Here is a 19,707-nt window from a genome sequence, read left to right as displayed (position 1 = left end):
CTATGTCTTTGGACCTTCACTAAAAGAAAAAGATAAAAGCTCCCACCCTAATATATTTTCTTTTTAACTAAAAGGTTATTTCTGCATAATTCCATAATTATACATGTTTCTATCTAAAGTACTGGTCTCTCTCTCATTGCTCCTTCTCCCTACCATATCTTACTTCCTCTAATAAAATGTCACAGAACATCGGAGATAAAATTTCTTCCTTATATTTGTTATAAGAGGAAACAAAGGTCTTGAAAGAGCATACTCTTTTCAGTCAGCAGCTATCACCAAATGAAAGATTTAAAAATAACGACACATTCATTACATTCTTTTATTGTACTTGATCAATTCTGATGTATAAAAATATACTAGTATTAAATAAAAATAAAAATTAATTTTAAATTTACCACTGTAAGTGTACACACGGTATAAGGAAAACCACAGACCCTTTCCAGTTCCCCACAGGCCACAAACACACAGCTAATTCACAAATTATATTCTTTTTCTTATATGGAGTCTCATGAAAACACAAGTTCTTCCACTATCTGAGTTCAGATGCCAGTATTCCTTCTGGTTACCAATGAATGCCAGCATTTTGAGAAAACAGTTTTCTTTGTAAATATTCCACCAACTCAAGTCTTGATTTTAGCATCTCAATCTCATAATAGGGAATCTGTAAGGAGAGGAAAATGGAGTTGGTCAGAGTTGGTCAGTCCTCTAGGACCTGAAACACCTGGGGTTTGCCGCTACCTTGTCTGTCTCTCCCCTCCCCCTCGGTGGGCTGTCAGCTCCCCAGGGCAGACACTGCAGCTGGCTTACTCATCCTGGATCCCAGTGCCCACCATGGTGCCTGTGACGTGGCACAGCCGCAGCAAGTATTTGCCGACTCATAAGTGGGATATTTAACTAAGAATGAAACATGATCTCTGTCCTCAAAAAGCTCACAGAGTAGGTGCCACATCAAAACATATAATAAGTACAAAAAATGAGTAGTCACACAAAGCAGAACGTACAAAGAAAACTGGTGCTCTAGTATTGAGAGGGAGGCAGCATTTTAGATTAGGGTGAAAGGTGAAGCTGAGCCGGGAGTTGGTAAATGACCAGAATTTAGATGCTCAGAGTGGGAGACACGAGTCTAGCGGTGGAAGCAGCCTGGGCAAAGGCAGGCAGGCAAGAGAGAATGCAGGGGCCTGGGGAAAGGGCAGAGCCCACTCAGCTCGGAGCAGAGGGCCTGGCTGCAGGCTGACTGGGGGGCCTGGAACCCCGAGAGCTAGGGGACTTTTTCGTTTCTCCTGGAAGCAGTGAGGAAACAGTGAAGCTTTCCGAGCACACACTGGCATGATTAGTTTTAGGAAAATTAATCTGGGGATACATAACACAGGGTGGAAAAAAAGTAACCAGACAGGAAAGCAGAGAGCAGACTGGCGACAGCTTAGAGAACTGGGGAGCCCCAGGCACATTAACTGGAGACCTCTCACGTGAGCCACTGTTAAGTGGTCTACACTGCAAACACAAACAAGGTCTTAGTCAGATACCTGTTGATGAAGATCCCAGTTTTAACGGGTCATCTTGTCCACTTTATTTATTAAGTCAGAGGGAAATTAAAACGGATATTCCAATAACTAATAATTCTAAAAGCAGAGTGAAGCATAGCTTATAGAGAATACAGGGATGCCTCACTTTGGAAAGCTGAAGGTCTGAAACTTTTGTATTTCAAAACATAAATCAAGAGATTTAAGCCTAATTAACAAAGCTGGCACTTAAACTTTACTTTTAGTAAGTTTGGTCCCCACTGGGCTGGCAGACCACTTAGCACTCTGGAAAAAGCAAATGTGAAGCAGAAATTGCTTTTGGAAAACACGATAGGTGAGGCCATACCTGAACAACATGATAACCGAGTAAGCGCAGGTGTCTTTGTTTCATGGCCTCTTTCCCCAGTAAGTGTTTACTATTCAAACAAAATCTTTTTGGACCATCAATGCACAATGCTACCCTGAAAAATCAGAGAAAGAGAAACTTACTCTTTAAAACAATCCAAAATATTTATATATTTTTTAGTTGCCAGAGTTTATTTGGGATTTAGCTATTCCTTATGTGCCAATATTATTTTCAAATGAGTCATGAATGTGCTATCCTTTAATCTGCTGAAAAAGCACTCTATTTTATTAATGTTTATAAAATGTTACAAGGAATCTCCAAAAATAGTATGCTGCAAAGTAGTGTCTTAATTTCCAGAATCATGTCTATTTTTTCACCTTCTTAAGAAAACTACTGTTTATTAACCTCAACAAGTTTTGTAACAAAAACCACACCAGTTTCTTTACCTTTTATGTACATCTTCATCAACCGTAAACGGTAGTACAAATCCTTCTTCATCTAATTTAATTTCGACATCTGGTGAGAGAAGAAAGGAAAAATTCTTCGTGTGATACCCTCAGAAACATTATCTTCCTTTACTCCTCCTTGTTCTGTTTTGATTTCTTCCACACTGCATTTACAAACCGGGCTGAAGGCTGCAAAGTAATGACCACACCAGACAATGGTGAGCATTTTAATTGAACTGGTTCTATACTCAACCACATCAGCCTTAAATGAAGAAGGCTCAACAACTTTAAAATGAGTGGGTCCTCAAGGTGTCCAGGGTAGGACAAGAACCATGCATACCTTCTCTCTCTCCTTCTGGTAAGTGGTGGGGACCCTTCAATCTAGAGAGTAAACAAAATCCTTTAAGTTAAGCAAAGTTAGACAGCTACGCAGCCAGAACCTTTCCTCCCTGGAGCTCCCAGTGCCTCGGGGGAGGTGGAGCATCCTGCACCCTGACAGACATGTGGTCCCTGACATCGGCAGCCTCCCCTTCCTTTCCTCCGAGGTTCTGCCACTCCTTTTGTAATGGAGCCCATAAAGTAGGAGAGGAGAGCGATGCGACCACGTGGAGCCTATAAAACACTGTCCTCTTTGAGCTGATTTTCTCTGACTCATCAATTAAAAACATTATCAGGGCAGAAGGACTTGGACTCTCCGGGCAGCGCTGTCCAACAGAACTTTCTGCAACGATGGAAATGTTTACACCTGCGCTGTCCCATACTGCAGCTATGAGCCACCCGATCACTTGAAATATGGCCACGGCCACTGAAGAACTGAACTCTGAATTTTTATAATTTTTAATTCATTTAAATGTAAACAGCCACGTGTACTAGTGGCTACTATACTGGGCGGCGCTGGCCTAGAGGATAACAGCAGCTAACAACTGCTATGTTCCAGGTGTTACTCCATATTATTTCATTTAGTCCTTAAACAAGGCTTTGACGTCACTATTCTTCTTCCTCTCATCTTACAGATAAGAAGCAAGCAGAAAGAGGTTAAATTCTTTGCCCAAAGACATTCTGCCATCACGTGGCTGCCATGTGGAACACTCATGTCTGCTCGACAGCCCTCCTGCTCACTCCTGCTCTGCTCTGCCTTCAGAGAAGGGCCAGCTCCACTTTGTGTTTCCAGACCTTCCACGGCTACCAAATCCCACACAGTGCAAAAGAGGACAGCACACTGAGGTCTGACACACGAGCTTAACAAGAAAACTCCCCACTACTCACCTACTGTGTAACGATAGGGCGTTAACACTTTTGAAGCAAAATACAGCCTTGCTCCCAGCAGGTCAATCAGCCCAGTCATCACAGATTTATAAAGCTGGAAATCCACAGGGGTCTCCAGGGAGCAGCACGGGGTGAGAAATGATTTCACTTGATATTTAGGAAGAAGTTTTGGACCCTAGAAATCATATGTGCAAACATGAGACAGAAAAATAAGATATAAACCACAGAATAAAATAAAGGTTTCCTAAGAACAAAAGTCTGATACAAGATTACTTTACAGGCATGTTACTTTTCCAAGACTTATGACACATATCTTTCTCAAAATGACAATGCAAAATATTCTTTTTATAGTTGAAGTCCAATAGTTCAAACTATCTTCTAAACTTTTTTTTTTTTTTTTTGCTGAGGAAGATTTGCCCTGAGCTGACAGCTGTGCCAATCTTCCTCCATTTTGTATGTGGGTCACTGCCATAGCACAGCTGCCACTGTGGAGTGGTGTAGGTTCGACCCTGGGAAACAAATCTGGACCACCAAAGTGGAGCATGCTGAACTTAACCACTAGGCCACAGGGCTGGCCCACTAAATGTGTTTTAAAAGTAGTCAATGGTCACAGAAAGAAAGAAAGAGAGAACAACAACGCTAGTACAGCTCAAGAAACATCTTTGGAACTCTTAGCATTACTTTAAAAACACTCAACTGAAGTTTTTAATAGTGGAAAATCTGATAAAGGTGACATTTTAATTTAGCAAGAAAAGGATAGCTATGTAATAAATGGTGCTAGCAATTGGTTATCCATCTGGCAAAGAACTAAGCCAAATTGTAGCACACACTGAAGACTATAATAAATTCCTGGCGGATTAAAGGTCTAAATGTAGTCAGAAAAACAGTATTTTCAAAAATTTAGCAAACTATTTATATTACCTTAGGAGTGGTAAAATATTCGTGAGACAGGAAACCCAGAAGCCACAAAAGATGGATGGATTGATTACAGAAAACTTAAAACCTCTGTGTAGCAAAAAGACATCAAGACATCACAAAAAATATTAAAGCTAAAAAAATTAAAAACTACACACTAGGAGGAAATATGTGCAACATACATAATAGTTAACACCTCTGTTTTACAATGTGTTTTAGGACAAAAAAAAAAGACCAAAAACCCAAACCTGTGAGTTAGGGGGTAAGAAGGCAATTCATAGCAAATGTAAATAACTGATCAACATTTGAAAATATGTTCAACTTTATTACTGCTCATTAAAATGCAATTTAAACATGTGACATGATACTCTTTTTCCCTGAGTTGAATGACAAAATTAAAGGGAGTAATAACACTGCAATAGAAGTGGGGGAGCCACGGCCACCTTTATTCTTTGCTGGTGAAACGTGACATCTACAACTATTAGGCAAGAAATTCTGTCAGTATCTATCGAAAATTAATCCGGTAATCCCACTTTCAGAAATATAGTATCTAGATTAAAAAAATACAAAGGTTCTGCGGCTGGCCCAGTGGTGCAGCAGTTAAGTTCACGTGCTCTGCTTCAGTGGCCCGGGGTTTGCTGGTTCAGATGCTGGATGTGGACCTACCCACCACTTACCAAGCCATGCTGTGGCAGGCATCCCACATATAAGGCAGAGGAAGATGGGTATGGATGTTAGCTCAGGGCCAATATTCCTCAGTGAAAAGAGGAGGATTGGTGGTGGATGTTAGCTCAGGGCTAATCTCCCTCAAAAAATAAATAAATAAATAAATAAATAAAGGTTCCAGTATGAAAGGATATGCAAGGATGTTTATTACAGCATTGTTGATAGAGACAAATGTTGGAAAAAACCTGAAAGTCCATCAATGGTGCAACTCTGGAGTAAATACAGTGAAATATCACGCCACTTTAAAGTCCATCAATGGTGCAACTCTGGAGTAAATACAGTGAAATATCACGCCACTTTTAAAAAAAGTGCATTTCCCTGAGGAACATCCATGATATACTGGGCATAAAAGCAAACTGTACTTTCAACAGTCCCATTCCATGAAAAGAGAGAAACTGGATAGAATGTATGTATTTGTGCACATCTGGACATAGAAACTGCTGTTAACACTCTTCCTTCAGGGAAGGAAGCAATTTGGAGTAACTATTATTTATATTAGTACTGTTTAAGCTGTTTTAAAGAAAACAGTGGTACCTTTCCATTCTTATACCTTATTTCAAAATGAGCTCTCTTAAATGTGGTGCAGGCAAGTATGGAGGACCAGGCAGGGATGTGCAAGTCTGGAGATGCCATTTCTGATCCTAAACAAGGTGCGTGATAAAGTTACGAGAATGAGTCTTTAGAGTACTTGACTGGAGGCACAAACTCCACCTCAACTAAACTCTATCAAATAGAAGTGAAATTTCTGGCTTGGCTTAAAAATATACTCAGAAATGATTTAGGATGTGTTTGGTCCACAGATTCTCACTTTTATGACAGCTACGGGGAGTGCTAAAACCTTTTAAAACCCTCAGAATGAATCTAGGAGAACTAAGACTCATATGCCTGCAGCACTTGATGACCCCTTCCAGGAAATCTTACACAGCAGGAAATGGGTCCCTCAAAGACAAGAAAACAGGAATGGGGTCAATTTATCAAAGAAAAGGCCATCTGGTGGCAACTAACTCCAGGTGAATAAAAGTTCTGCTTTCTAATGAGGTTACTGAGACAGATCAAAAGAGAAAGAACTTAAAGATTTCAGGGGGTGGGGTGGGGGGAACAAAAGGGAACTGCTCCCCCCCCCCCCCCCCGGGGAAATGAAACAACCGAGCTCCTGCTTTTACCTTATAGAAAGGGCATTCCAGGATGGAGGTTAAGAAAAGCTGGGTCAGTTGTGCCAGGCTCAGTCTGTCCAAGCAGGATTCATTACCTGAAATAAGAAGCATCCCAGTCATCATGAAGTTTGAATCTGGGCACATGAAATGAGAGGAGAAAGCACACAACATTTGTCTATTCGCTCCGGAAGTATCATATTTTTATGACACCAGGAAAGGAACTTGTTAGAATTTGTTATTCCTTCGAGCTTGCCATCCCTGAACTCTCATATTGACTTCTAAGAACTCAAGCTCTTAACTACAGAATATAATTAATTGGCAAAATCTGTTAGGAGAATTAGCAAAAATTTCCTTTAAGTATTGGAGATACAGAAATTTGACATATTTGGGTTGCCTTCAATTAAGATGAAAAGTACCAACCTTTCAAAAGACAGGAGTGTTTTTTGAAACTACATGACTATTACCATTGCCATCACCACATCCCTACAAGAATACTCAGTTTCTCAGCCAGGGCAGCAGTGTCTACCCAAAACTGTCTTCTCTCTCTATGTAATGTCCTATCATTCTTTAACGCTGCATTTATACTAGCATCTGCAACTTCAGATCTCTTCTTTCAACTATTATGGGACAAAAAATAAAGGCAACAGATTGCACAGCGTAAAAGGTACACGTGTGACTTGAAAACATAACAAGGTCAAAGGTTAATTAACCGTTTTTTCATTCTCAGAAGTTTTAATCAACTCACCTTGCAGCTGTTGAAGAAAATAAGGGCTGAATATTTTTGACATAAAGTTGACTGGATGGCATTCAATAAGCGAACATGAATGGAGAAGTTTCAATAGTGTTTTGGGTGGAAAATAATTGAAATGTGTGAGTAACGTATTTTCCAATTTTCTAAATAAAGCAGAGGCATTTGGTGGCAAATAATTGAGTTTCCCAAATGGTTCGATTAGCTCAGAAATCTGACTAGGTGAAAATTTTTCTGATTGGCAAACAAAAGTTTCTGCCACTGCATTGAGGATGGGTATTGAAAGAATCTGTTTTCGACAGCAGTACTCCATGACTTTGCTGACAACCTCAGGGTCCAAGGTGAGACAGAGTGATGCCACATGTTGCTCCAGGGCTTTTGTAAAAAATCTGTCATTGTGCCCAAAGTATATGAAAGCCTCTAAGACTTTTACGAGCTCTTCATTAGCGAAATGAGGGACATGCCTCACAACATATTTACCCAGTTTTATAACCAGAGGAAGCGCCTGAGTTTGATCAAGAACCACTAGGGCGGTGAGCATCTGGCTCAGCGATTTAGGACTCAGGTTGGAAACTACTGACAGAGAAAAGTTGTTTATCTGATTTAGAAACGTCTGGTGTTGGTCCACTTTTTCAGCACACGCCTGCAGTATTCTATAAAGGGCGACAATATCCTCGGGGGCAAATTTTTCCAATTTTTCACCTTGCAGTTGACATATAATCAGTTCCAGTGTTGCACAACCTGGACCTTGCAGTTTAATCAGACTTTCTCCCAGAACACAAAGACTGTGAACTTCCAGGCCACCCCTTTGGAGCCGATGATGGCATTCTGCCACTAGGTTCAATAACAAGCTACTTTGGGGATCCACATACAACAGAGTCAAGGCTTGCAGAGCAGTGACCAGACCAGTGTTTGACAGATTTGAAGGTTCCTGTTCAAACTGAATGCATAAAGCTTGAAAGGCGCTATTCTCTAGGATTTCTCTTGGCAGTCTTTGATCGCCATCTTTTTTTTCCACTTCATAAATCCGTTGTAAGGCTCCTGCTGCCATCGTATCAGGCAAAGTTTGCAGTGTGCTTATAAAATGCAAGACTTCTTCTGATGAAGTGAAGTTGCTTAGTCTCCTGTAAAATCTCTGTTCGTCCACATTTTTAAGATTTTGTTCAAGCCTGTCCCAATCATGTATTTGAGAGAACACCGGCTCACCAACTGGATGAAGGGCATTTCCATTTTCTGAATGGAACTTTTTACAACAGGCATGATGAAACCTGACCCTGAAAGGCTCAGATTGTAGAGAACAGAACCATGGACACAGATGCTCCTTGACGACCTTGTGAACATGATTTACAGGTTGATTTTTCAGAGCAGCCAGAGCTCCCTGTATCCGAAAATCAGATAAATGACAAAGGTTCCTCCGCAACGTAATTAAAGCCATGCCATCAGATTCTCAACTCTTCTTGATTTATAACTAAAGAATAAAAACATAGTGAAATATCTTGAGAATATGACTCACTCAATAACATGAATGCTTATGAAACTGAGGATGAGTACCAAAAGTGGTTCATATTTCCCACTAAAACATAAGCACCAGAGGAGCAGAGCCTGCATCTTAGAGCTTAGAAAAGTGGCCAGCATAATAATCGCTATCATTTGCCAAGCACTGTTGTGCTTTACCATTTACTAACAATCCTCCCAACAACACACGAATCAAGAGCTTATATGGTCTTTTTACAGATGTAGAAATTCAAGCACAAAGAAGTTATTTTGCCCAGTTTTCACAAGTACTAAATGGCAGGGCTGTGATTCAAACTCAGGCAGTCTAGATCCTAAAGACGCCTCCTATACGTTGGCTGACGGAAGGAATTGCGTTTGGTTAAATATACTCAAAAAAGGCAAAGGGCAAACTGGCCAAAATTCGTATAGGTTGACACAAAGCAGACACAAAGTTGACACAAACATGCTTCAACGGCCCGGAGATATAGGTTTCCCTTTGGAGTCAGGATTTAGCCAGGATGGAGGAAGATAAAGGTCTAGCTTGGTAAATGGAAAAAAGAAGAAGTAGGATTTAAAAAAACTAACAGGATGCGGGTCCATGCGGGGGGAAAGTGGGCAGCCTGTCCAGACCAAACACCTCGCTTGGGATTCGGGAGCACGAGCGCGCAGGACAGAGCGGACGCGACACCCCGGGGACCGCAACCTCCCAGGAATGAAAGGACCCTGCGGGCCGGGCGCTCTCGAACCCGGCGCCCCAGCGACGTTCAACCCCCGGGTTGGGGGAGGCCAGGGCAGCACGAGAGCCTCAGCGACGCCGGCCGGGACTAACGACCGCAAGCCTGCGCGGACACCTACCGACCTCAGCCGGTCGGAGCTCCGAGCAGCCGCGGAGGCACGCGAACCTCGTGGGCCTCCGTACGCGCACACCGCGGCGGCGGCGGCGGCCAAAGCGTCCGGCGCATGCGCAGGACTGGCAGGCCCGCCCACGTCCGGCGCGCGCTGATTGACGCAGCTCCCCTCCCCAGCTTCCTATTGGTCTCGGGCTCTGAGCGTGCGCGCCGCGACCGTGTGCGCAGGTGCACGGCAGCGACCGCTGTGCCCGCGCTCTCCGGGGGTGTCCCCGGCCCGATCCGGCGCCAGGAGGTGAGGACGCGGCTGCGGCTTTCCCGGCGTTGGGCCGCCTGCCCAGCACAGGCCCGAGGGGAGACGGGCCGGAGGGGAGGCGGCCCAGGGTCGGCGAGGGCACCGGCCTCCGCGCTCCTGCGTCCCTCCCCGGGCCGGGGCTGGGAGCGCGCGGCTCGGTCAGGAGCCCGGCCCCGCGGGGCTGCGGGCGGAGGCCGGGTGCGCCGGGCACTCGGGCGGGGCCTCCCGCAGCGGGTCCCCGTCGGCGCCGGTCCCGCAGGCCGCTGTGGGCCCCTCCTCCGTCGGCGTGTGTGTTCCAAACACTCTTGTAGACGGGGTTAAAGGGCACATCGGGGCGCGGGGACGCGTGGGAGTCGGGAAGGGGCGCTGGAAACGCGGGAGTGTTCGGAGCGTGCGCGGGGGTCCTGCCCCAGCGCTTCTCCGCCTGACCTTGGCCCTGCGGTGTCGGGGAACCGCCTCTGGGAAACGTGGGGCAGCAGTACCTGCTTTGTAAGGTGGTGGTGGGACTAAGGGTTCCGTCCTCTGAAGCACCGAGAGCTGTGCGTGGCTCCCAGGAAGGGATCCAGGTCGCTAACTATAATGAGAATAAGCTATGATCTTTCCATCATTACGCTTTGACAGTTCTCGGTGAGCCCTGAATGTGTGGTGTCTTCACGTTATTCATTCGTCCGTTTAGTCAGTTTATTGAACATCTGCCAAATGCGTGTCTCAGTTCTGTTCCCTAAGGATATTCCATGATTTTTAACGTCTTATGTAACACGGTTCATTTTACCTTTTAATTTCCTCGTGGTTTAATTTATCCTTAGATGTAACTGTCCAGAGGAGCATAAATCTGTTGGTGGTTTATTCACCAAAAGCCAAGATTTCGATTTGGGTTTCAGTTTAAATCTGTCCCTACAAATTGGCAGTTCCCCCTTTTAGACACTGGATGAATATTGAAAAAAGTCTGTGAGTGTCCTTTATTTTTCTCCTGGTTTTCTCTTCAGGAAAGACATATGGTACTAGTAAAACCAAATGTGCGTTGAAAACATTTTCTTTCTCTTTCTATACATATGTATGTGTATACACATGGACTCACATTTGATATTGAGTTAAATAATAAAGCAGAGTATGTGCTTTGATTAACTTTAGTATTATGATGAGTTTATTTAGCATTAGAATCAAGAAGGAACCAAAAATCCTACAATTTCAATGGAATTGTTACTTTTACCTCCTTTAAAAGATCAAACAAAAAGATATGTAAGATTTTTTGAGCAGTGCTGTGTCTGGGCCATTGCTTCACCGATCAACCTTTGTCAAGTGGGCAGTATTATCCCCATTTTAAAGGTGAAGGAGCTGAGACTTAGATCAGCTGAGTAGCTTTCCTAAAGTTACACTGTTGTCAGTGACTGACCCTGGAATCAAGCCCAAGTAGTCTGACCCCAAAATCTGATTTCTGAACCGTGGAATTAGAGCTTCCTTCCTGTCTGACCCCCAAATCTGATTTCTGAACTGTGGAATTAGAGCTTCCTTCCTGTATTCTCCCTGGTTTGATGGAGTCTCTTCTTTAGACTTATTTAGAATTTATGCTAACAAATTTAAAGAAGTCTGTTTCATATTATGTGTGGCTGTTGCAGTCTTTTTCACAGATTATGAGGGAGAGTTACTAGCTGCAGTTTGTTCCTACTTAATTAAGAAGGAAATCCCCTTTTCTGTTTTCCAGTGTAACTGTTGTAGCTATAGCATACGCCTTGGGGTGATGAGGAGGTTTTTGTTACTCTATGCTACACAGCGAGGACAGGCAAAGGCCATAGCAGAGGAAATATGTGAGAAAGCAGTTGCACATGGATTTTCTGCAGATCTTCACTGTATTAGTGAGTCAGATAAGGTAAGAGCTGTCACTCATGATTTGTGTTGTGTTTTATGCCTTCAAGTACTTTGGTTGGGAAGTCACATTCGTTAACAAAGTAGGACACTAATTGCCACCATAATCTTTTTTTTTAAACACTCAGAAATGTATTTTATCAACTGTGTTGTGAGATTCCTGCCAACTATTTTTTATGCTTAAGTAGATTTGGATTAGACTAAACAGTCTCAAAAATTGAAACAAGTTATTCCTCAACCATAAATGGAGATAGTAGTGGTTGCCTTGTTTATCTCACGAGGTGGCTGTGAGAACAGATGAGATGTGTGTGTTCGCATGCATCTGCACTTTCCACCGCGTGAATCCTGGTGCCCCATTTGTGCTTCCCCCAAATAAAGACCTTGCCATTCATGTCAGAGTTCCTTCAAGTGAAGGACCATGTAATTCTTTTGTGAAATAGAATTTAAAGAAGCGCAAGTATCTGGAGAAGACTCAGTTTCTTTAGGTCAGGGACTCCTGTTTTTTTTTTTACATTCAGTCTTTGCAGAAGTTCCTACCTTAGGATACATAAGATCTTATCAGATTTATGTTCCTCTGTCAGTTATTCTGATTGAGACCTCCAGATTATACTGTTTCATACAATTCAGGCCATAGCAACTAGCAGAGGCTTTTATACCACAAGAGGAGGCGTCAGCCACTAAGCCATCAAATTCAATTTCATACTTCAAAAACTGTCCTGCCTCTACTCTCTCACTCAAGTTCACAACCCCCCCTAGCTTTTCTCACATCTTTGGTTCAAAAGGCTAGATGACAGCAGCACAGGTGAATTATAAACCCAGCTCATAGAAGGAGAACCAGCTAGTTCCTTTATGCAGCAAGGCCGGGGTGACTCCGGATGTAGTCACTCACCCAACAGGGTGTGTCCTGGAGTTCGCCAATCTGGGTAGACTCTGTAATTCTGCAGTAACTTCAAAGTAAATTTACATTGCGGGAGGCATGTGATGGAATACAGCCCGAATCTGTCACTACAAACAAGGACAGAGTCGTTAACCTCATGTGACTAGCCCTGATTCAGCCCCTCGGGGTCACCTCACCACCTGAGTCAGTGGCTGTTTGACAGTGAGGTGAGTAGATTTCTTTTTAATATCCTGTGGCTCATGTTGTTTGCTCTCCCCAGCTGAATGATTTTTCCAATTCTTGTTCCTGATCCAGTTTAAACAGATAACTGTACTTCCTAGGTCATGATAGTCCTTTTCAAGGTGAAGTAACTTTAACAAACTGTAGGAGTTAGTACACAGCTTGTGTAATATCCTGTAAGCATTGACTCGCCTGCTAAATGTTAACTCAAATTCTTATCAGTTATATCAGCGTGAAAAATAAGGTGAATTCCTTAGAGCCAAATTAGATGATATCATGAGCAGTAGAGCTCATGCAGTCATTATAAATAGAGACAGTGATGTGCTCTATTTGAAATATTTAAATTTGGGTGAAAATTAGAAACTTGATTTGGAAGACTTGGAAATAGTGATGATTTCAGTTTACCCCTGATGTGATATTCTCAGTCTTCTGGAACCCTGAACGAGTGAGGAGTGATTCCTCATAGCTGGGTTCCTTGATACCTGAAGAGAACACTTTTACTTCCCCAACTTGAAAATGCTCTGAGTACCTCTCTTCAGTTATGCCATGTGTGTACAGGGCACTAGGTCTAGACAGAGGAAGCTAAGCTATTGCCTTGCCGATGTAAGTCAAAATACATACAGCAGGAGATCCTTGACGTGGCATCCTTGTTTTGTAGTATGACCTAAAAACCGAAACAGCGCCCCTTGTTCTCGTTGTTTCTACCACGGGCAACGGAGATCCACCTGACACAGCCCGCAAGTTCGTTAAAGAAATACAGGACAAGACACTGCCGGCTGATTTCTTTGCTCACCTGCGGTATGGGTTACTAGGTATGGACAGTATTTGTGCTCTTAGAGTACTCTGTCATTACCGGCTTTAATTCTGGTATCTGAATGTATCTTTCAAAACTATGATATAATTGTATGGGTTTTGTCCTTTTTGTTTTTTTATGTAAATATTTTATGTATGTGTAAGTTTTCACCTACAGCAGCACCTCTGCCGAGCCCCTTGAGTGGTGTTCCTAACCATGGGTGCACATCAGATTCAACAGTGAAACGTTTTTAGAATAATGGAGGCTGGGCACCACCCCAACCTGCTCAAACAGAGTCCCTGAAGGGGCATGGGCAACTCTGTGTGCTGTTGTATTTATTTGTTTATTTTCACAAAAGCTCCCAAGTGGATCTGATATCTTCTCTAGGGGAAAACCAGTCCCCTACGAAGGTGGTTTTCAGTCCCGGTCGCACATTGGCACAATTTTCAACAACGTACGAAAATGTTAATCCGTTTTCTTACCAGGAAGCATAGAAACAATTCTTAATTTATCCAACACAGAAACATAGCAAATGATTGTTTATATTGTAGAGATGCCTCTCTCTGCTCTAGATTAGGGGTCAGTAAACTCTCTAAAGGTCTGGATGATAAATATTTTAGGCTTTGCAGGCCGTGTGGTCTCAACAACAACTACTCAATTCTACTGTTGTAGCTAGAAAGCTACAATAACTGTATGTGAACAAATGCACTTGGCTGTGTTTCAGTAAAACTTTATTTACAAAGAAAGACAGTGAGTGGTATTTGGCCCACAGGCTATAGTTTGCAGACCCCCTGTACTGGATCAGAAAAGTCTGCAGATACAGATATTATGTATTTTTAAACCTATCTAATCCTTGCTTTAAGATTTCCATGTTTTTACACAGATTCATGGAAACGAAAATGTGAAATTTCTTTCTGTTAACAGTGGTCAAAAAGTATGTTTTGTTTCAGTATATCTGGTACTTTTACATTGTAAAATGGAAGAAAATTATTTGCATTCTTAGTATTACTCAAGGAAGAAATAAGAAAACATGAAACTGTACATTTTTCTTCTCCATCTGTAAGAGCGTGGAATGGTGGTGTTTTAAATATTTTATCTGTTTTGTATGTCTTTAAATTTAAACCTTGCTGTGCACTAACGATCTCTCTGGGCTCTAGGTCTCGGTGATTCAGAGTACACGTACTTCTGTAACGGGGGGAAGATAATTGATAAACGGCTGCGGGAGCTTGGTGCCCAGCGTTTCTGTGACACTGGCCATGCGGATGACTGCGTGGGGTAAGAGCTGCGCCCATCGCCCTGCCCTCCTTCCCAGGAAACCCTTGTCCGTACGCTGTGAGAGTTTGCGGGTTTACAGAACGGGTTGACTTGATTTAGCACTGAAACTTTCATCTCGAAAGTCATTTTAGTTTCATTAGGTTTTTAGCTCTAGGACCCAAGAAGATCAGCCAGAGCCTGATTCACCAATTTTGCTGATTTTTCTCTTTTAAGTGCCTCATTCATCTCAGTATGGGTAAATGGAAGAAATGAGAAAAGTTGCTGTAGTGCAGTTAGCTTTATTGTAAAGCATGTAGGTATTTGTAAAAATCAGCATTTTCTTTAGGAACTTGGATGGTGTGCGTGTGCTTTTTCTGTCTGCTGTGCACACAGGAGTGACTGGAGGCAGTTCCTCTCACATGGGGGCACCCAGTGGGCCACGCTTCACCTTCACTGAGAGAACGCAGGTCAGAGGCCCTCACAGCATGCTGGCTCCTTGACTCTCTCTCCCTTGCATCTTAATGACCATCTACTGCCGTGTCAACCAGAGATATAATTTCTGTTTCCATATTTTTATTTATTCTTGTTGTTAAATTCACCCTATGCGCCACTTCTTAAATCCTCTTAATGTATTTATTCAAAGGTCTTACAGCTGTTGTCCTACAACTTAGTCTATCGCTTAACCTTTAACTATTTTAGCCAGATAACAGCACATGCTCTTGAGTGTTTTCCTACCAGGTATATGCATTAAGTAAATATCCACTCACTAGATCTGTGCTTATGAATAATAGCAAATTCAGCATGTCTGCTTTCTGCGTGTTACCACCTTGCAAAAGCATGTTGGAGGCACTTCTCTTTCCCTTAACTTACCTCCACTTAACTCACCCTTTGCGTCCACTCCGTCCGTCATGTTCTGCAGCTGCGATGCCATGGATTTTTTCCATCACCCCAGTGTGCATGTTCTTAACGGTGTCAAAGCTCTACTGTATTTCCTTGTATGCTGCCTTTTAGTTTTGTCCCTTTATATTGGGCTTCCCCCGCCTTGAACTTTGTTGGCGTTCAATATTTATTGTCCTGTAGGAGCTATTTAATTGCTAACTCCTTGTATAATCCATTAGGCCTGTCACTCCGTCTTGTATTCTACTTCCTCTTCAAAGGCTTTCAGTTCCCATGTTCATTTATTCCATCAAGTGTTAAAAGCCAAGTTTATATTTCAGCAGCCTGAATCTCTTAAATTTTCAACCTAACTACCTTATTTGAATTTTCCCTTTTCTAAAATTAAAATTGCTTCAAGACGACATCCTGGCTTAATGTACCAACCACCACATTTAAGGGGTTAAGAATGCAGACCAGAGTTCAAATACTTGAGTTCAAATCCTTGACTCCCCCACTTACTGCCGGTGAAACCATGGTCAGACCACTTAAACCTTTTGTGCCTCAGTTTCTCCCTCTGGAAAAGATAAGAATATGTGTATTGTGGAAGGTTCTTGGGAAGATGAAATAAATTAATACAGATGTCCTCTTAGAGGAAGGACTGCCATATAGTAAACACTCAGAGAACATTAGCACTCTCTCTGATTATGAGTATTATTATCTTAGTACTTCTGAGTTGTGGGAATGGTGTTTTAAATACAGCTGTCATTATTGGACCCATAATTTTATATACTTTTCCAGGGCTCCAGAGGGATAGATGTATTGTATAACCAAATTTCGAGCTGTGTACTTTGTGAGCACCTAACAAATATAATGAAATTATAGCCATAAGAAGATAGAGGTCTAAGTGTGCTTCCTCTTAGTTGTCATTTAGCTTTATGAATTGGAATTTAGTTGATACCTCTTTGAGTTGTGATTAAAAATGACAAAGATGCTATTTGCATGGTCCTGATGCGGTCTTTCGTATCTGCTCAGGGACTGTAGGAGTGGTGGTGTTGACTTATCCTATTCTGTTAGCACTAAGTAGACTGCTGCATTTTAAAATGTGTTAATGATTAATTCAACTTCCCTAAAGGATGATTGCTTTTTTCCCCTATGGTCAGCCTCCCTGGAAAGTTTACCAAAAAAAATTGTTTGCAACTGAAAGAAGGTTTGAGCTATTTACTTAGTCTAAAGGTTAGCATTAATCCAGAGTTATTTCTTAGTGTTATTTTAACCTATAGGAAGAAATCAGTAAATTACCTAGGCAAAATGATGGTGCATTCGATTGATAGAATTACCATGTGTGATGTTAGGGTAGTCTTAGATTTTGGGTAAGTTCTGTTAGCCTCATCAGAATTTAGAATGTCTGTTTAAAATTACAACTTAAAGATTACTGTTTCTATTTTAGGACATTAAGAGAAATCACATTCCTATTAGCTATTACTAAAATATCTCCGTTTCTGTTCTCTGACCTTTATACATGGTCATATTTTTTACACCTCAGTGCTAATGAACACATAATGTTCTGTTTTTTAACTTAATTTTTCATTAGTATTTTTTGTATTCTGAATAGTCATCATATTTAGTATTTTTGACAGTTGCATAGCATTTTGGCAAATGGACAGACTGCCATTATCCCATTATTATGTATTTAAGTGGAGAATTTAGACATTTATTTTTTTTTCCTTTTTTATTACAATAATCCAGTTTAGAACTTGTGGTTGAGCCATGGATTGACGGACTCTGGGCTGCCCTCACGAAGCATTTTATGTCAAGTAGAGGAAAACAGGAGATGAATGGAGCTCTCACAATGGCATCTAATGGCTCCTGGAGGACAGACCCCATGAAACCGGAACTGTTACACATCGAATCACAAGTGGAACTTCTGAGATTAGATGATTCAGGAAGAAAGAATTCTGAGGTTTTGGAACAAAATGCAGTGAACGGAGGTCAATCAAATGCTTTGGTTGCAGACTGTGAGTCTTCACTTACCCGTTCCATACCTCCACTTTCACAAGCCTCTCTGCATATTCCTGCTTTACCACCAGAATATTTACAGGTACATCTGCAGGAGCCTCTTGGCCAGGTAAGCAGTTTTACTTCATGCTTCATGCTATATTTTATCTTACCACAGGTGTTTTGTTTATTTGTATTTTTTTATTACAACAGAGGTTAATAGACTTCGGCCTATTGGCTAAATGTGGTCCACCACCTCTCTTTGGTAAATACAGTTTTACTGGAACACAGGCGTGCCCATCCATTGACATGTCTGTGCCTGCATCTGTGCTACCGTTGTGGAGTTGAGTAGTTACTGCAGTGGCCTGCCACGCGTCCATTACAGAAGTGGTTGTGTTATTATATTACGTCTGTCTTCGAAGAAGTATATGGTTAAGAGCTCAGTTTCTCCAATATTTTGGAGAATTAACTTCTTGGTTTCTCTTTTTAGATGTGAGTCAATCAAGGGCAAGTTGTTGTGGGCGGTCAGGAAATTATCTTAGCAACTAAACTTGAAGGACTTATTTGCCGTAAAGTCTCTTTCCCAGTGCGGATTTTTGGAATCTTGCATACTCTACTTTGGAGATTATTCTTTCTCTTGATAACATCTTATAGACCTGTTTTTGTCTATATTGAGTTTTCTTTTGTTTTTTATTTTTTTTGGCCTGGAGTATTTTTCCTATCAATAAATAAATGACTTTAAAGTGGTCTGTAAATTTTTGAGCATCAGGTTGAATAATAACTAATTTCTTCCCATGACTGCCAGTATATGGTACCCTGAAATTTCTTCCTGCATCCTTAGAGCAAATTTCCAATGCAGCCAAGCCGTCTTTGTTTAGAGTGGCTGACTGGAGTTCCGCTTTCTTACATGAACCACACCCTCAATGCAGCAATCATGGTTTCTCGTCTCTTGTTTTCTTATTTTTAATGAAGAAAGACTTAGACATTTGGGAAACAATTTAAGTACAGCTTTCTAGTATATTAGAACTGTTCACAAACACCTGATACAATAGCAGTTTTTTAGCATATTTTAATAGTATCTTTCTAAAGCGTTCAGGTAAACAGGTATGTTTTTATGTAAACAACTATGGGTTATTGTTTTTGTGGTTGTACTTCCTTATTTTGTGAGTTAAGTGATATAATTACGGTAAGTACATTTTAGTTGGCTTTGGGAACAGACACAGCAACTCTAGTAAACATGTGACCCAACTGGCGGGAGCAGAGTACAGACATGGTAGAGCCCTTATCTGTGTGCCACAAGGATGGATACACATGGCAGAAGGCACAGCGAGCGCCGATTGCTCTGACAAGGTGCTTCAGTTAGGAGGAGGATCTGTAAGAGTTTCTTTCATAGTAGGTGTCATTAATAGACTTCAGTTGTTAATTGGTAATGTGGTTAAAAGATTTTTGAAATCTCAACCATTTAAGGGAAACTTGTATAAATCTGCTTAAAGGCTAAACTTAGAGGGCAAGGGATTGGAAAAGATTTTTTTTTAGGCATCCTCTTGCGATCATCACCTTGGGGAACTGGGGGTGTTGGTGGAACTAGATTTGGCAGAGTGGGCAGCTGAGCTTTCGTGCAGTCTCAACTAGGACCTCAGCCAGTCTCACTCCATACAGCATCTTTTCCCCATCACTGATGTCTCCACTGCTGTGGGGTCTCTGGATTGTATGATCCAAGCAGCAGGGCCTCCTATCAGCTCTTGGAGCTGCTGCAAAGCCCTTTCTCTCCTGCTCTCGGCCCCACTCAGAGTTGGCTGCCTTTCGTGTCACCTGGTGTTTGGGTTAGAGTAGTAATCCCACTTACGGATGTGCTGCCTCACATCCTAAAGAGGCCTACCAGGTGTTATGCTTCTCTCTAGGAGAAGTGAGGTACAAGATGCAGTAGTGTATTCTTACTGGGGAAAGGTGTCCTAACCTGCCCCAGACTGTTGGACTCCTGAAAATTATACTTACAGTTCGGGTCCTTCAGTCTGCATGGCGCATGAGGTCTTCCAAAGACTCCAACGTAC

General features: G+C 42.0%; 2 protein-coding genes across 9 annotated transcripts in view; one reads left to right on the top strand and one right to left on the bottom strand.

Moving 5' to 3' along the window:
- Positions 1–305: 305 nt before the first annotated feature.
- On the bottom strand, positions 306–9,620 carry FASTKD3 (FAST kinase domains 3). 6 transcript variants are annotated; one of them, XR_011430276.1, is made up of 7 exons: positions 9,471–9,593; positions 7,119–8,589; positions 6,383–6,468; positions 3,579–3,753; positions 2,313–2,501; positions 1,867–1,981; positions 306–661 (listed from the first exon to the last, which is right to left on the bottom strand). XR_011430276.1 is itself a non-coding variant. In XM_005604350.4 (7 exons), the coding sequence occupies exons 2-7, from the start codon at positions 8,554–8,556 to the stop codon at positions 563–565; spliced, it is 1,983 nt and encodes a 660-aa protein (XP_005604407.3). In that variant the 5' UTR covers positions 8,557–8,589; positions 9,471–9,620; the 3' UTR covers positions 306–562. The 6 variants fall into 6 exon arrangements, 3 of the variants coding, with proteins under 3 accessions (XP_005604407.3, XP_001501739.3, XP_014590423.3); XR_011430277.1 differs by having other exon boundaries at positions 9,475–9,579; XR_011430278.1 differs by having other exon boundaries at positions 9,201–9,570.
- Positions 9,621–9,650: 30 nt separating this feature from the next.
- MTRR (5-methyltetrahydrofolate-homocysteine methyltransferase reductase) overlaps positions 9,651–19,707 on the top strand; it is a 30,334-nt gene continuing 20,277 nt past the window's right edge. For 2 of the 3 annotated variants that reach the window (XR_011430275.1, XM_005604352.4), the window contains exons 1-5: positions 9,651–9,758; positions 11,461–11,625; positions 13,397–13,550; positions 14,689–14,806; positions 17,408–17,786. Coding sequence is in view for 2 of the 3 variants with exons in the window: in XM_005604352.4 (XP_005604409.2) it covers positions 11,497–11,625; positions 13,397–13,550; positions 14,689–14,806; positions 17,408–17,786 (780 nt within the window). In the remaining variant the exon portion in view is untranslated. Of the gene's footprint in view, positions 9,759–9,967; positions 10,386–11,460; positions 11,626–13,396; positions 13,551–14,688; positions 14,807–17,407; positions 17,787–19,707 lie in introns of those variants that run through there. The other variant, XM_023625860.2, reaches the window with a different exon arrangement.

This window comes from Equus caballus, chromosome 21, assembly GCF_041296265.1.
Source record: "Equus caballus isolate H_3958 breed thoroughbred chromosome 21, TB-T2T, whole genome shotgun sequence".
NCBI classification, from domain to species: domain Eukaryota; kingdom Metazoa; phylum Chordata; class Mammalia; order Perissodactyla; family Equidae; genus Equus; species Equus caballus.
Note: the sequence above shows the minus strand (reverse complement) of the source record. Positions and strands in the feature narration are given on the sequence as shown.

Bases quoted from the DNA above. Each gene is read 5' to 3' on its own strand.
- FASTKD3 (XM_005604350.4), bottom strand. From the start codon at position 8,556: ATGGCTTTAATTACGTTGCGGAGGAACCTTTGTCATTTATCTGATTTT. The intron at 2,383-3,578 runs GTGAGTAGTGGG...TTCTCTCACCAG, and splicing joins GCCCTATCGTTACACAGTAG to ATGTCGAAATTAAATTAGAT. The intron at 662-1,866 runs GTATGGCCTCAC...CTCTCCTTACAG, and splicing joins TCGGTTATCATGTTGTTCAG to ATTCCCTATTATGAGATTGA.